Source organism: Procambarus clarkii, chromosome 18, assembly GCF_040958095.1.
Source record: "Procambarus clarkii isolate CNS0578487 chromosome 18, FALCON_Pclarkii_2.0, whole genome shotgun sequence".
Taxonomy (NCBI): domain Eukaryota; kingdom Metazoa; phylum Arthropoda; class Malacostraca; order Decapoda; family Cambaridae; genus Procambarus; species Procambarus clarkii.
Genome location: NC_091167.1, coordinates 31,513,037 through 31,528,216, shown reverse-complemented (window position 1 = coordinate 31,528,216; position 15,180 = coordinate 31,513,037). Strand labels below are relative to the sequence as shown.

Genomic DNA, 15,180 nt, shown 5'->3' with positions numbered 1-15,180 from the left:
GACGTGTCTACCTCCCCTCCATGGCTGCATATATATAAATTTCTCCTCTTTGCCTTAATCATCTTCTTGTGGTTCTCTTCTTCACTTCTCACGTTACATACTCTTATTATACACGATCTGAGAGCGAAAGGTCATCCTCTGGAAGACTGCCAGAGTTGCAGCGCCTGATCCCCCTTTTGTGCAATGTCTTACGTTATGGTCACCACTTGCTCTCTGCCAGCCTCGTGCAGTCCCCTCCACCTACAGCCTCTTTGATCACGACGCAGTGTTCCTTGTTCGCAAGAAAAGGTGTCTGAAAGGGAGAAGGGGAAGACAGCTCATATAAAAACAAAAATTGGATTTCCTGAACATATACTCATTGTTTTTTTTTTGCAATGTAACCCCCCCCCCCTTCCCCACCCTGCACCAATCATATACCTACATTTCTCTGTCTCTCTCTCTCTCTCTCTCTCTCTCTCTCTCTCTCTCTCTCTCTCTCTCTCTCTCTCTCTCTCTCTCTCTCTCTCTCTCTCTCTCTCTCTCTCTCTCTCTCTCTCTCTCTCTCTCTCTCTCTCTCTCTCTCTCTTTCTCAGCCTTAAAGCCTAAACAGTCGCCGATGACAAGAGTCTATTGTTCCCACAGAAGGCTCTGGCAGTCTTTCACCTTTTTACCATTTCTTCGGAGCTCGTGGCGTTGTTTATTTCTTAACGCGAAAAAGGCATGTCGAATAAAGCTGACTACTCAGCTCTAAGCAACATAAATGTCGGTGCCACATGGCCCGGCTGTGTCTAGGCAGGTCTCTGGGGAGGTGTAACTGTATCTCTCAGGGTTGTAACTACGTCTCTGGCGGTGTAACATAAGAACATTAGAATGAATGTATTTGAACTTAAAAAATATAAGAACATAACATTGTAAATCAAATATTGCAAACCAAATGCAATATCATTCATAGATAACTGGGAACACTTCTAAGGAAGAAAAGACATGTATGATAACACAAATAACACAATCGACTTGAGAATGGTCCAGGACGGACCGAAACGTCGTCGTCCCTTCACCTACTAGTGTGTGGTCTGGTCAACGTTGACATGTATGCTCGGGATGGGGTACGTCTATCCAGGGCTGGGGTTGTTGCTGTTGCCAACTCGTTGAAACCTATAGTAGGAGGGGTTTGTTTGGGTTTAAACTGTTAGTAGATAGTGGTATGGGAATTGATATGGAGAAAGGAGGTATTAAAAGTACGTGTTTGCGGGAGAAACAACTTGGCAAAATGATCAGAGGAGTGGAGCCTCAAAATAACAATACACTTAGGGAATATAACACGAACAGTAGGAGTCTAAGAAACAAAATTAACTACTTAAATGCGCTTGTATGCACAGAAAAAATGGATATTACTGCACTTATTGGATGAATGTAGAAAGTAGAGAACTATTAGCTGAATATCAAATAAATGGATTTAAACTATTTCACACAGATAGATATATTAGACGAGGAGGGGGAGTAGCCAAATATGTTGGAGGAATATTTGAAGTGTAGTCTCAAAGAGGAAATCAAAACTGAGCCACACGCAGAAACTATTTGGCTAGAATTAAACGAAAAAGCACACAATCTGATAATAGGAGTTATATACAGGCCACCAAATTTAGACAGACTGGAAGCAAAGCATCTATGGGAGGAAATATCTAGAGCATCTAGGTCTAAAATTACTTCTCATGAGTGACTTTAATTTTAGTGGAATAAACTGGATTAACAGAACAGGGAATAACGAAGCAGAAAATTTTCTAGAATTAATTGACGATTGCTTTTTTACGCAAAACATTAAGGATTCAACGCGGGAAAATAATATTTTAGATTTAGTATTAACATCCATGGAAACACAAATTAATGACATCGAAATAGGGAGTGAACTAGGGAATAGTGATCACAAACATAAGAACATAAGAACAAAGGCAACTGCAGAAGGCCTATTGGCCCATACGAGGCAGCTCCTATCTATAACCACCCAATCCCACTCATATACTTGTCCAACCCGCGCTTGAAACAATCGAGGGACCCCACCTCCACCACGTTACTCGGCAATTGATTCCACAAATCAACAACCCTGTTACTGAACCAGTATTTACCCAAGTCTTTCCTAAATCTAAACTTATCCAATTTATACCCATTGTTTCGTGTTCTGTCTTGTGTTGATACTTTTAATACCCTATTAATATCCCCTTTGTTATGTCAATTCATCCACTTCTAAACCTCTATCATGTCACCCCTTAACTCTTCGCCTTTCCAGTGAATGCAACTTAAGCTCGAGCTTAAGCTTTGTTAATCCTTCTTCGTATGAAAGATTTCTAATTTGGGCAATTAACTTAGTCATCCTACACCGGACACGTTCAAGTGAATTTATAAATTAAACAGGTTGACTAGTTTAAGTTACCAGGGAGGATGTTATTAAACAAGCGCGGGTTGGACAAGTATATGAGTGGGATTGGGTGGTTATAGAATAGGAGCTGCCTCGTATGGGCCAATAGGCCTTCTGCAGTTACCTTTGTTCTTATGTTCTTAAATAGTGAAACTCAAACCAAACAAATCCCCAGGGCCGGTCGAAGTGTTTGCCAGGGTGCTTAAAGAATGCAAAGAGGAGCTTTGTGATCCATTGTCTACCATATTTAATAATTCATTAGAGTCAGACAGAGTGCCAGAGTCGTGGAAGGTAGCTAATGTGGTTCCAATTTTTAAGAAAGGAGATAGATCATTTGCGTCAAACTATCGGCCAATTAGCCTAACGTCTATTGTGGGAAAGTTACTTAAGAACATAAGAACAAAGGCAACTGCAGAAGGCCTATTGGCCCATGCGAGGCAGCTCCTATCTATACCCACCCAATCCCACTCATATACATGTCCAACCCGCGCTTGAAACAATCGAGGGACCCCATCTCCACCACGTTACGTGGCAATTGGTTCCACAAATCAACAACCCTGTTACTGAACCAGTATTTACCCAAGTCTTTCCTAAATCTAAACTTATCGAATTTATACCCATTGTTTCGTGTTCTGTCTTGTGTTGATAATTTTAATACCCTATTAATATCCCCTTTGTTATGTCCATTCACACACTTGTAAACCTCTATCATGTCACCCCTAACTCTTCGCCTTTCCAGTGAATGCAACTTAAGCTTTGTTAATCTTTCTTCATATGAAAGATTTCTAATTTGGGGAATTAACTTAGTCATCCTACGTTGGACACGTTCAAGTGAATTTATATCCATTCTATAATTATTGTATAATAATTTATAATATAAATTCACTTGAACGTGTCCAGCGTAGGATGACTAAGTTAATTGGCCAAATTAGAAATCTTTCATATGAAGAAAGATTAACAAAGCTTAAGTTGCATTCACTGGAAAGGCGAAGAGTTAGGGGTGACATGATAGAGGTTTACAAGTGGATGAATGGACATAACAAAGGGGATATTAATAGGGTATTAAAAGTATCAACACAAGACAGAGCACTAAACAATGGGTATAAATTCGATAAGAACATAAGAACAAAGGTAACTGCAGAAGGCCTATTGGCCCATATGAGGCATCTCCTATTTAGAGTTGAGATTTGAGGAAAGACTTGGGCAAATACTGGTTCGGTAACAAGGTTGTTGATTTGTGGAACCAATTACCTCGTAACGTGGTAGAGTCCCTCGATTGTTTCAAGCTTGGGTTGGACATGTATATGAGTGGGATTGGGTGGTTATAGATAGGAGCTGCCTCGTATGGGCCAATAGGCCTTCTGCAGTTACCTTTGTTCTTATGTTCTTAATCGAAGCGTTAGTAACAAGACACCTGGTGTTGTTCTTCAGCTATATCTTGCTCTGGTTAGGCCCCATTTAGATTATGCAGTTCAGTTTTGGTTGCCGTTCTATATATTGGATAAAAGTTCACTTGAACCTGTCCAGAGTAGGATGACAAAGTTAATTCCGTAAATTAGAAATCTTTCATATGAAGAGAGAGATTAACGAAGCTTAAATTACGATAGCAGCTGCATTAGATGCACATTCCACCGCGACTACAATGATTAGAAAAGCTGTTGAGGAATAGGGTCCTTTGATTGTTTCAAACTTGGGTTGGACATGTATATGAGTGGGATTGGGGGGTTATAAATAGGAGCTGCCTCATATGTGTCAATAGGCCCTCTGCAGGTACCTTTATTCTTATGAATGGACAAAACAAAGGGGGTATTAATAGGGTATTAAAAGTATCAACACAAGGCAGAACACGAAACAATAAATATATACTGTATTAGTTTAGATTTTGGAATGATCTGGTTAAATATTTGTTCGTTAACAGGGGGTGTTGATTTGTGGAACCAATTACCGCGTAGCATAAAAAAGTAGGATCCCTTGATTGTTTCAAGCGTAGATTAGACATATATATATGAATAAAATTAGTGGATATAAATAGGAGCTGCCTCGTATAGGCCAATAGGCCTTCTGCATCTATCTTCATTCTTACATTCTTATGTTATATAAATAGGAATTGCCTCGTATAGGCTTTTTACAGTTATTTTCATTCTTACGTTCTCATAAGCTGCCTCATATGCGTCAATAGACCTTCAGCAATATCCTTTATTATTGCGTTCTTTGAGCTGAATTGTGTATTAACAGGTGAGGCGAGATGAGGTGACGTGAGATGACATGGGAGACTATATTACCAACTGGTCTGGGAGCGATTGTAGAGTGAGGACAATCTTTGTCAATCAATCAGAGCGATTGTAGAGTGAGGACAATCTGCTGACGGCTTGTGCATCCTGTTCTTGTGTTATGTGTTGTGACCAAAACGTGACCAACTTTTATTACACGTGACCAAAATGGAAGAGGAGAGACAGGAGGTAAAGAGGGAGAAAGTTTGTGAAGATGGAGGAAGTAATCTACCTGAGACTTGTGAAGATGGAGGAAGTAATCTACCTGAGACTTGTGAAGATGGAGGAAGTAATCTACCTGAGACTTGTGAAGATGCTGGAAGAGTTCTACTGGAGAGTTCTGAAGACGCTGGAAGTAATCTACTGAATCTGCGCGATGATCGTGGAAAACGTAAAGTCCTTGATATAGATAAGTATCGTGATATTGATAATTATCGTGATAGAGATAAATATCGCGATAGAGATAAGTATCGTGATAGAGATAAGTATTGCGATAGAGATAAGTATTGCGATAGAGATATGTATCGCGATAGAGATAAGTATCGTGACAGAGATAAGTATCGCGATAAGGATAAGTATGGCGATAAAGATAAAAATCGTGATAAAGATAAGAATCGTGATAAAGATAAGAATCGTGTTAAAGATAAGAATCGTGATAAAGATAAGAATCGTGATAAAGATAAGAATCGTGATAAAGATAAGAATCGTGATAAAGATAAGAATAGTGGTAAAGATAAGAATCGTGATAAAGATAAGAATCGTGATAAAGATAAGAATCGCGATATAGATATGAATCGCGATATAGATATGAATCGCGATATAGATATGAATCGCGATAAAGATAATAATCGTGATATAGATATGATTCGCGATAAAGATAATAATCGTGATATAGATATGATTCGTGATATAGATATGATTCGCGATAAAGATAATAATCGTGGTATAAATATGAATCGTGATATAAATAATCGTGATGTAGATAAGAATAGTAATGTAGATAAGAATAGTAATGTAGATAAGAATAGTGATATAGACAAGAATAGTGATATAGATAAGAATAGTGATATAGATAAGAGTCGTGATAAAGAAAAGAGTCGTGATAAAGATAAGAATCGAGATAGAGATAAGCACAGTGATAGGGTTAAGGACCGTAATCAAGGCAAGGACCGTGAAAGACGTGTTCTTAGAAGTAGGTCAAGATCACCCTTGAGAGAACCTACTAAGAAGCGAAAGCCTTCCTTATACTGGGACAAACCACCTCCAGGCTTTGAACACATTACACCCATTCAATACAAGAATATGCTACTGACTGGGCAGATCCCAGCTACTGTTACAGTACCTCTAGTTGCACACCCAACAAGTGTAGGCCAAAGAGCACCACTCGGTCCTTCGGTTCCAGAAGTGCCTGTTGCTGGTTCTTCTATCACAAGACAAGCACGTCGTCTGTACGTAGGAAACATTCCCTTTGGTTTAACAGAGAAGGAGGTCATGACGTTTTTCAATCAACAGATGCACATTTCTGGTCTTGCCCAGGCTGCTGGTGATCCAATTCTTGCCTGCCAGATCAATCTAGACAAGAATTTTGCATTCTTGGAATTCAGATCAATTGACGAAACAACTCAAGGAATTGCTTTTGATGGTATTAATTTTAGAGGACAGACTTTAAAAATCAGACGACCTCATGACTATCAACCAATGCCAGGCATGGCAGACCGTCCAACTATGATGCCTGGGATGACACAGATGCCGGGTATTCCGGGTGTGGTTTCAACGATGGTATCCGATTCGCCCAATAAGCTCTTCTTCGCAGGGCTGCCCGCCTTCTTGAATGATGATCAGGTTATGGAGCTGCTTATGGCATTTGGTCAGCTTCGATCATTTAACCTGGTCAAGGATTCATTTAGTGGGCTGTCCAAAGGCTATGCCTTTTGCGAATATGTAGATGTCGCCCTCACAGATCAGGCCATCCTTGGACTGAACGGAATGCAGCTAGGAGACAAAAAGTTGGTGTTGCAACGGGCAAGTGTGGGCGCCAAGAATGGTTATGCCATAGCTCCAGTGCAGGTCCAGGTTCCAGGCTTGGATCTGAAAAGTGGCTCAGGGCCCGCCACGGAAGTGCTGTGCCTCATGAATATGGTTATGCTTGATGAGCTTAAAGATAATGAGGAATACGAAGATATCGTTGAGGACATCCGTGAGGAATGTAGCAAATATGGTATCGTGCAATCACTTGAGATTCCACGGCCTGTTGAAGGGGTCCAGGTGTCAGGGATTGGTAAGGTTTTTGTGGAGTACAGTTCAGTGGTGGAGTGCCAGAGAGCGCAGCACAACCTTACTGGACGCAAGTTTTCGAACCGCGTTGTTGTCACGTCTTACTTTGATACGGAAAGATATTATCGGCGTGATTTCTAAAACTTTTTTTTATTGTCAATGCTTTATCTAAGGCTGTTATTCCTTTAAATATAAGAAACTATGAAATATTGGTTATTCTATTAGAATAAAAGCTCAAAAATTTTAATACTTGTGTTATATTGCAAGGTGAAGTTATAATTATGAAATGTTTGTTTAGCATTTATTACTCCTATTAGAGATTAGGGAGTAATACCCATTACCCCATTAGGGTAATTTTATTTAGTTATTGTCAAACAATTGGTAAATAAAGAGTTTTCAATATGAAACATGATACTTTTTATTTCATATATGACATTACATCCTCTATCATCTGACGCAATGATTATAAATTTGAATGCTATAGTAAAATAAAACACGAAACTATATCCACAATGGATATATATATATATATATATAATGGATATATATATATATAATGGATATATATATATATATATATATATATATATATATATAATGGATATATATATATATAATGGATATATATATATATATATATATATATAATGGATATATATATATATATATATAATGGATATATATATATATATATAATGGATATATATATATATATATATATAATGGATATATATATATATATATATAATGGATATATATATATATATATAATGGATATATATATATATATATATATATAATGGATATATATATATATATATATATAATGGATATATATATATATATATAATGGATATATATATATATATATATATAATGGATATATATATATATATATATATATATATATATCCATTATATAATGGATATATATATATATATATATATATAATGGATATATATATATATATATAATGGATATATATATATATATATATATATATATAATGGATATATATATATATATATAATGGATATATATATATATATATAATGGATATATATATATATATATATATAATGGATATATATATATATATATATATATATATATATATATATATCCATTATATAATGGATAATTTTAAATTCCAATATGTTACAAACTCCCAGAGGTCCATGTAGTCTAAGCCTAGCAGTGGTGACATCAAGAAATCGCGGTAACCCATAGACGTGCGGTTCTTCCTGCATAATAGACTAACTGAAAGTGTAAATTTCATTTTGCCTTAAGTCTACGAGATTTTGTTGATGTTCCCGGAATATTGCTGCTGAAAGGTAGACCAAGATGGTCATCAATTCTTTCTTTAAGAGCAAAAGTCTTGGCTAACGCATCACTTCTATCATGAATGCTGAGACCGATATGGGAAGGAATCCACCGGAGACAAACTCTGATATCATTGATTATTTCACCATATCTGTGTCTAGCTTCAGACACAAGCACGTCACAGTTATGCCTTGGGGAGCTGAGGGCAGTCAAGGATGCCAAGGAGTCACTTACAATTAGCGTGTTAACTTTGGATTCATATACGCAAGGATTATGGCAACCAATTGTGAAGAATGGACGCCCAGTTATTTATACGCGCTCTGTGCACGAGTATTTAACGTGAAGCTGACTATCTCTCTAGTTGCTTCGATGGGGACAGGAAGCCCGCAGTTGGTCAGATAACTGTTGTGGTGACCTTTATAACCCTCCACATGTTATGCAAATAATATCCCAATACCAAACTACATCTTTCTGGGAAGAGAAGTGTGGGTTCCTGGTTGTCGTCTTGGGGTTTCAACTTTTTATTCTCTGTTATATTATTTAAATTGGCTGAATCTGGGTTAACCTACCTTGTTATATGACCTGATTTGATTTGGGAATTACCAGCTTTTATTGTTACTTTAGTTTTATTTGGTACAGAAAATACTGATATAGCTAAGTCCATGCCTTCTTTGTAGAGGTACGAATTATAGAAAACGTATGAGTACCTGTTATTTAAAGGGGTAACTTAACTATCCTATGCGTCTATATTTGTGCATAACATGAATGTACATTTAGATACAATCGGTAAAGAACATATGCAACAGTATGTGCTAGACAACCTGTGCCTGAGATTTGTTCTTTACTCCAGGTGTCACTTAACATTTAATTTATCCAAAATGAACATGATGCATGGCTAATTTTTCGGGAAAATGGGGTGACGCGTTTAACAAGATGCGCGTTTCTTGCCCTCATTGAGGCCACTAGAAAGAGATGATGGCTTTCAGGTAAATTTAGATATTATCGTAACTTCGAACGTACTATCTTATGAAGTAAACACGCAAAATCCTGGTGAGTGTGGATCCTACCTGTCCTATATAGTTTGTATAGGACGTAGTTTGACGTATATTCTACTTAAGGCTAATAATCGTCGTTCTAGAAAATGGCAGCGGCTCGTGAAATTTACATACTGTTCCGTTTTCTGTCTTGGGTCCCTCATAAGGATAAGGGAACTTTAGTACGACAATTTAGTACGTTGGGAAATCTTAGGAGGACGGACTGGTGGGTTGGTAATTTTCGTAACTTAATTAATGTTTTATTCGCATTAGTTAAATGTTTTGTACTAGCTTGAATGTATTGTATCTACGCACCAAGATTGTGACAATCACTATGCATCTTTGTAAATACTGAACGTCACTATCAAAGTATCACCTTTTACACCGAGAGGCGTACCCTGTTTCTCCTGTAAACACACATCGAATTTACTCTAGTCCTGGACGGTGCTCAGGATTAAAATAATCGGAGAACGTTATTCTCACTTTGTAAATTTCACTAATATAAAGATATATAAGGTTATTTGTGAAGAATATTACCAGATCAAGGGGGTGTTCAGCGTCAAACAACAAACATTATTGAAGGCAAAAATATAACACTCATTTAAATGAGAAGCTCATTGAAACGAACTAAATTTATTGTTTTTAAAGATAAAGAATGAGAGGCGATTTACACAAGTATTTAAAGTCTTTATAGCCCATGACAAACTTGTCTCCAAAATACATTTAGCATTGTTTAATATCACTCAACGGTATGACTTGAAATTTTAAAGCAAACGTTTTCAGTAGGAAGAAGATAAAAACATTTTCTTGACTCGAATAGTAGAAATATGAAGCATTTTAATATTGTATATACACTAAAAAGATCATTTTAAAATTTAATTTAGTTAATTTCCTATTCCCCCTCATACCCATTCCGTGGGCGGTAATGAAAATGGCTAGAGGCATATAATGGGCTCAAAAATTAAACCACAAAATACTTATATAACTAAGCAAGTTACAGTCTTGAAGGTAGCTGCGCAGTTTAATGCATATATCAACAATAGAATCGAGAACGACCACACGTACAGGCTCTTACATTTGCGGTGAGAAAGTTTCGTAATTTGATTTACTTATTCACACCCCGCTCCACCCCACCCACTTCCAATCATTCAGTGGTTGGCGGTGGAATGATTAGAATCACTTGCGTTTAGTGCCTACACTTACCAAACTTAGCGTACTTGATTACATTTCTGGTAGTGGAGGTCCTTTTGTTCCTCGCAGATTCCATTAGAACCTCTCCATCTTTCACTTACATGTACTCTGTGTATTTTTAATGTAACGTGAAACATATATACCTGACTCCCCGTTAAAATAATAATTAGCATATTCACACATATCCCAAGATATATAGCTAGAGACGTTCAATGTTTATAGGAAATGTAGATGTTTATCTCTCAGAATGTTTGGTAATATGTTTATTGTTTGTGATGTGTTTATATGTATATATTAACACGATGTACTGAACGGGGTGAGAATAGCTTGAGCTACCTCATCCCTTTGTGTGTATTTTACCTCAATAAACTTATTTCAATTTCAATGTTTACTGCACGCGTCTGTGACGACGCCGACTGATCCTGTTCGACCCGGCATGACCCAGAGTTGACCATCCCCCTCCCACCAACCACCCATCCCAGCAACCCTTCCCTCCTCAGAATGCCCTGTCTGCCCCTCCCTACCTCCCTCCCTCTCTTGTTTTCCAGCCTCACACCCCTTCCTCCTTCCCTTTCCTTCCTCTCTCACATTCCATCCCTTCCTCCCTCCTTCGGATACCACTGTTGTTGCTTCTCTCGAGTTCCAAAAATGTGAGTTATTAAAACTTTAAGGTAACGAAGAGCAGCCTCAAAGGGCTTACGTTCACGACGAGGAACGATTGGTATACTAATCTACTCCAGTATCATGGTATACTGATCCACTCCTCCAGTGTCATGGTATACTAAACCTCTCCTCCAGTGTCAGGGTATACTGTCCCACTCCTCCAGTGTCATGGTATACTGACCCACTCCTCCAGTATCATGGTATACTGACCCACTCCTCCAGTGTCATGGTATACTGACCCACTCCTCTAGTGTCATGGTATACTGATCCACTCCTCTAGTGTCATGGTATACTGATCCACTCCTCTAGTGTCATGGTATACTGATCCACTCCTCCTGTGATTGGTGAGCATATCATCTATGCATTTTATCATCTCATTATCTTTGTTTTCGTACCTTATACCTCAGCTTATTGATGGGCTTCTACCATATATTGGCTTAGTATTTTATTCTCTCCGTATCTTATCTTCCTTATCTAGGCCACTAAGATAATCTCTCGAGCACCCCCTGTTATATCTTCTATAATCCAGTGTCTCCACAACGTCTTATCTCATCACCCAATATAGGAAATATTTTTTACCCTAACCCTCTCCAACTTAAAAAATAAAGTATGACTTAAGGTAAGGTAAGTATGTAAATAAAGTATGACTTAAGGTAAGGTAAGTATGTAAATAAAGTATGACTTAAGGTAAGGTAAGTATGTAAATAAAGTATGACTTAAGGTAAGGTAAGTATGTAAATAAAGTATGACTTAAGGTAAGGTAAGTATGTAAATAAAGTATGACTTAAGGTAAGGTAAGTATGTAAATAAAGTATGACTTAAGGTAAGGTAAGTATGTAAATAAAGTATGACTTAAGGTAAGGTAAGTATGTAAATAAAGTATGACTTAAGGTAAGGTAAGTATGTAAATAAAGTATGACTTAAGGTAAGGTAAGTATGTAAATAAAGTATGACTTAAGGTAAGGTAAGTATGTAAATAAAGTATGACTTAAGGTAAGGTAAGTATGTAAATAAAGTATGACTTAAGGTAAGGTAAGTATGTAAATAAAGTATGACTTAAGGTAAGGTAAGTATGTAAATAAAGTATGACTTAAGGTAAGGTAAGTATGTAAATAAAGTATGACTTAAGGTAAGATTAAGGACGGCAGCTATACTATTTAATCTGAAATGAAATTATTAATATCTTCTTTACTCCTATTATCATTGTTATTATTATTATTATTTCAATATCATAAGAACATAATTAAGAAAACTGCACTAGTATACGGTCTTACCAAAGCCCATGCTATCTTGAGATGATTTCGGGGCTTTAGTGTCCCCGCGGCCCGGTCCTCGACCAGGCCTCCACCCCTAGGAAGCAGCCCGTGACAGCTGACTAACACCCAGGTACCTATTTTACTGCTAGGTAACAGGGGCATAGGGTGAAAGAAACTCTGCCCATTGTTCCTCGCCGGCGAACCGAGGACCACAGGATCACAAGTCCCGCGTGCTGTCCGCTCGGCCGACCGGCTCCCTCAATGCTACTTGGAACTTTTGTTCTGAGTAGCTGAATACAAAACAACAACAATGGACAAGTCCTATATACCCATATATAAGACTTGTCTATATATGTAGACAAGTCCACTACTTATAGGATAAGTACTGACCCACTCCTCTAAGTCCACTACTTATAGGATAAGTAGTGGACTTATCTCTCACAGGAGCGGGGCTGTAAATTTCCTGTATTATATATATATATACCCATTCGTGGCGGATCCTATTTATATTCATCTAAACTCACTTATTATGTCTAACCTACACCTGATCTCAAGTCTGTTATGTTACCCAGAAATTTGTTCCATGTGTCTACCATTTGTTTTCAAATCAATATTTACCCAAGGCTTTCCTAATTTTACATACTTGCAACCGAGCAGTTTAGCAGACTCAGAACGAGGGAACACACAAGGCCCTCTAGGTCGACACAGTGGAGGTGGTGGTGGTACAGGCCGTCTAGGTCGACACAGTGGAGGCGGTGGTGGTACAGGCCGTCTAGGTCGACACAGTGGAGGCGGTGGTACAGGCCGTCAAGGTCGACACAGTGGAGGCGGTGGTACAGGCCGTCAAGGTCGACACAGTGGAGGCGGTGGTACAGGTCGACACAGTGCAGGCGGTGGTACAGGCCGTCTAGGTCGACACAGTGGAGGCGGTGGTACAGGCCGTCTAGGTCGACACAGTGCAGGCGGTGGTACAGGCCGTCTAGGTCGACACAGTGCAGGCGGTGGTACAGGCCGTCTAGGTCGACACAGTGCAGGCGGTGGTACAGGCCGTCTAGGTCGACACAGTGCAGGCGGTGGTACAGGCCGTCTAGGTCGACACAGTGCAGGCGGTGGTACAGGCCGCCTCTTTCCCCCTGACACATATTCATACTCTTCCCCCCTGTATGTATGCATGCATGCACGTATTTATGTCTGTATGCATACACAAATATTTATCCATACATATTTGCATACATAAACATTTATCCATATATATATATATATATATATATTGTGACGATAATCTCCTTCAAGAGATTGAGCCTGCTCTTCCCTTCATAATTACGTCTTCACAACTATATAAAAGACTATGGAAGACATGTCCAACAACGACAACAAACACCAGCAAGGCTTGCCAGGGTGAGCAGAAACGTATGCAACCAGCCACCTGTTCGAACTCCAACCACCAAACTACCCGTTGATCGCTACGACTCCGCTGATTGGTCGCCGGTCTGGCTGCACCTGCCTCGCCCCCCCCCCCAATACTACCTGATGTCTGGGGTCGCCCCAACATCAGTCTTCAGAATGTTCCGTGCTTTCGTAGCCAGCACTCCTCCCAGCTAGACGTTAGCGTGTACTGAGAGAGGTGGTGGCTTTAAGCCAATATTCCAGCACCTCCCACTAAACTTTTGTTGCACTTCTTGTTATTTTGACTTAACGTAACTTTTCATTGTGTCATTTAAGTATTCTTATTATTTTGATTCATTGATTTTATTATAAGAATTTGTTTGTGCATTATTTTCATGTTTTGATTTATTTAACGTAATTAAAATTTCATTGTTAAAGTTTACTTGTGTTTTGTGTGTCTTCTCCTTACCTTACCACAGACGAAGTTCCAGTTTTTTCTATTTTTTTTTATAACTATGTGACGAGGCCATACCCCTAGCCTTAAACAGCCGAACACCAACGCGTTACCGTCACAATATATATATATATATATATATATATATATATATATATATAATATATATATATATACATACATACATCCGTGCATGAATGTACGCATACATACTAAGTATGTAATCCAAGAATTAGCAAAAGCGGAGGATGTAACTTTATCCATACGAAACTACACACCACACCGTCTCCCTCGAACCTTCCTCCTCCTCCCCGCCCCGGGCGCGCCCTCCGGCTTCCCCTAATTAGACATATGAACGCTAATCGCCTAAGTGAGTCAGTATTGGTCAAACCCTCTCCTCCCGCTTCACGACCCAACCCTAAGGTCAGCCTTACGTGTTAAGGGAACGACGGTAAAGTCGCTTATCTCTTTGTTATTCTACGTTTGGGAGAGCGCGCGCTGTTGACCAAAGCTCTCTTTCTCTCTCTCTTTTTCTCTCTCAGGATGGTAACTTGATACAGTTTTGGATTGATTGAAACAGACGTATTAAATAATTAGAGGGATTGACATGGTGGATCTAATGGATCATGGTCTGCTCTAATCTTCCTCATAATTTTTGCATTATCAGCAAACATTGAGAGGAATGAGTCGTTTCCTTCTAGAAGATCTTTTTTCATATATAAGAAACATAATAGGTTCGATAATTAAAAAATGTATATGTTTATCTCTCAGAATGTTAGGTAATATGTTTATTATTTGTGATGTGTTTATGTATGAACACTTTGTACTGATCGGGGTGAGAATAGCTTGAGCTACCTCATGCCTTTGTGTGTATTTTACCTCAATAAACTTATTTCAGTTTTCGATAATTGAACCCTGTAGGAGTGGCGAGATGTC

The 15,180-nt window shown here is 38.5% G+C and overlaps 1 protein-coding gene across 1 annotated transcript; it reads left to right on the top strand.

Moving 5' to 3' along the window:
- The first annotated feature begins 4,830 nt into the window (after positions 1-4,830).
- On the top strand, positions 4,831-7,118 carry LOC123754220 (splicing factor U2AF 50 kDa subunit-like). Its single transcript, XM_069326464.1, has 3 exons — positions 4,831-4,851; positions 5,221-5,368; positions 5,753-7,118. Exons 1-3 carry the CDS (start codon positions 4,831-4,833, stop codon positions 7,075-7,077), a joined length of 1,494 nt encoding a protein of 497 aa, XP_069182565.1. The 3' UTR covers positions 7,078-7,118.
- The last annotated feature ends 8,062 nt before the right edge of the window (positions 7,119-15,180 follow it).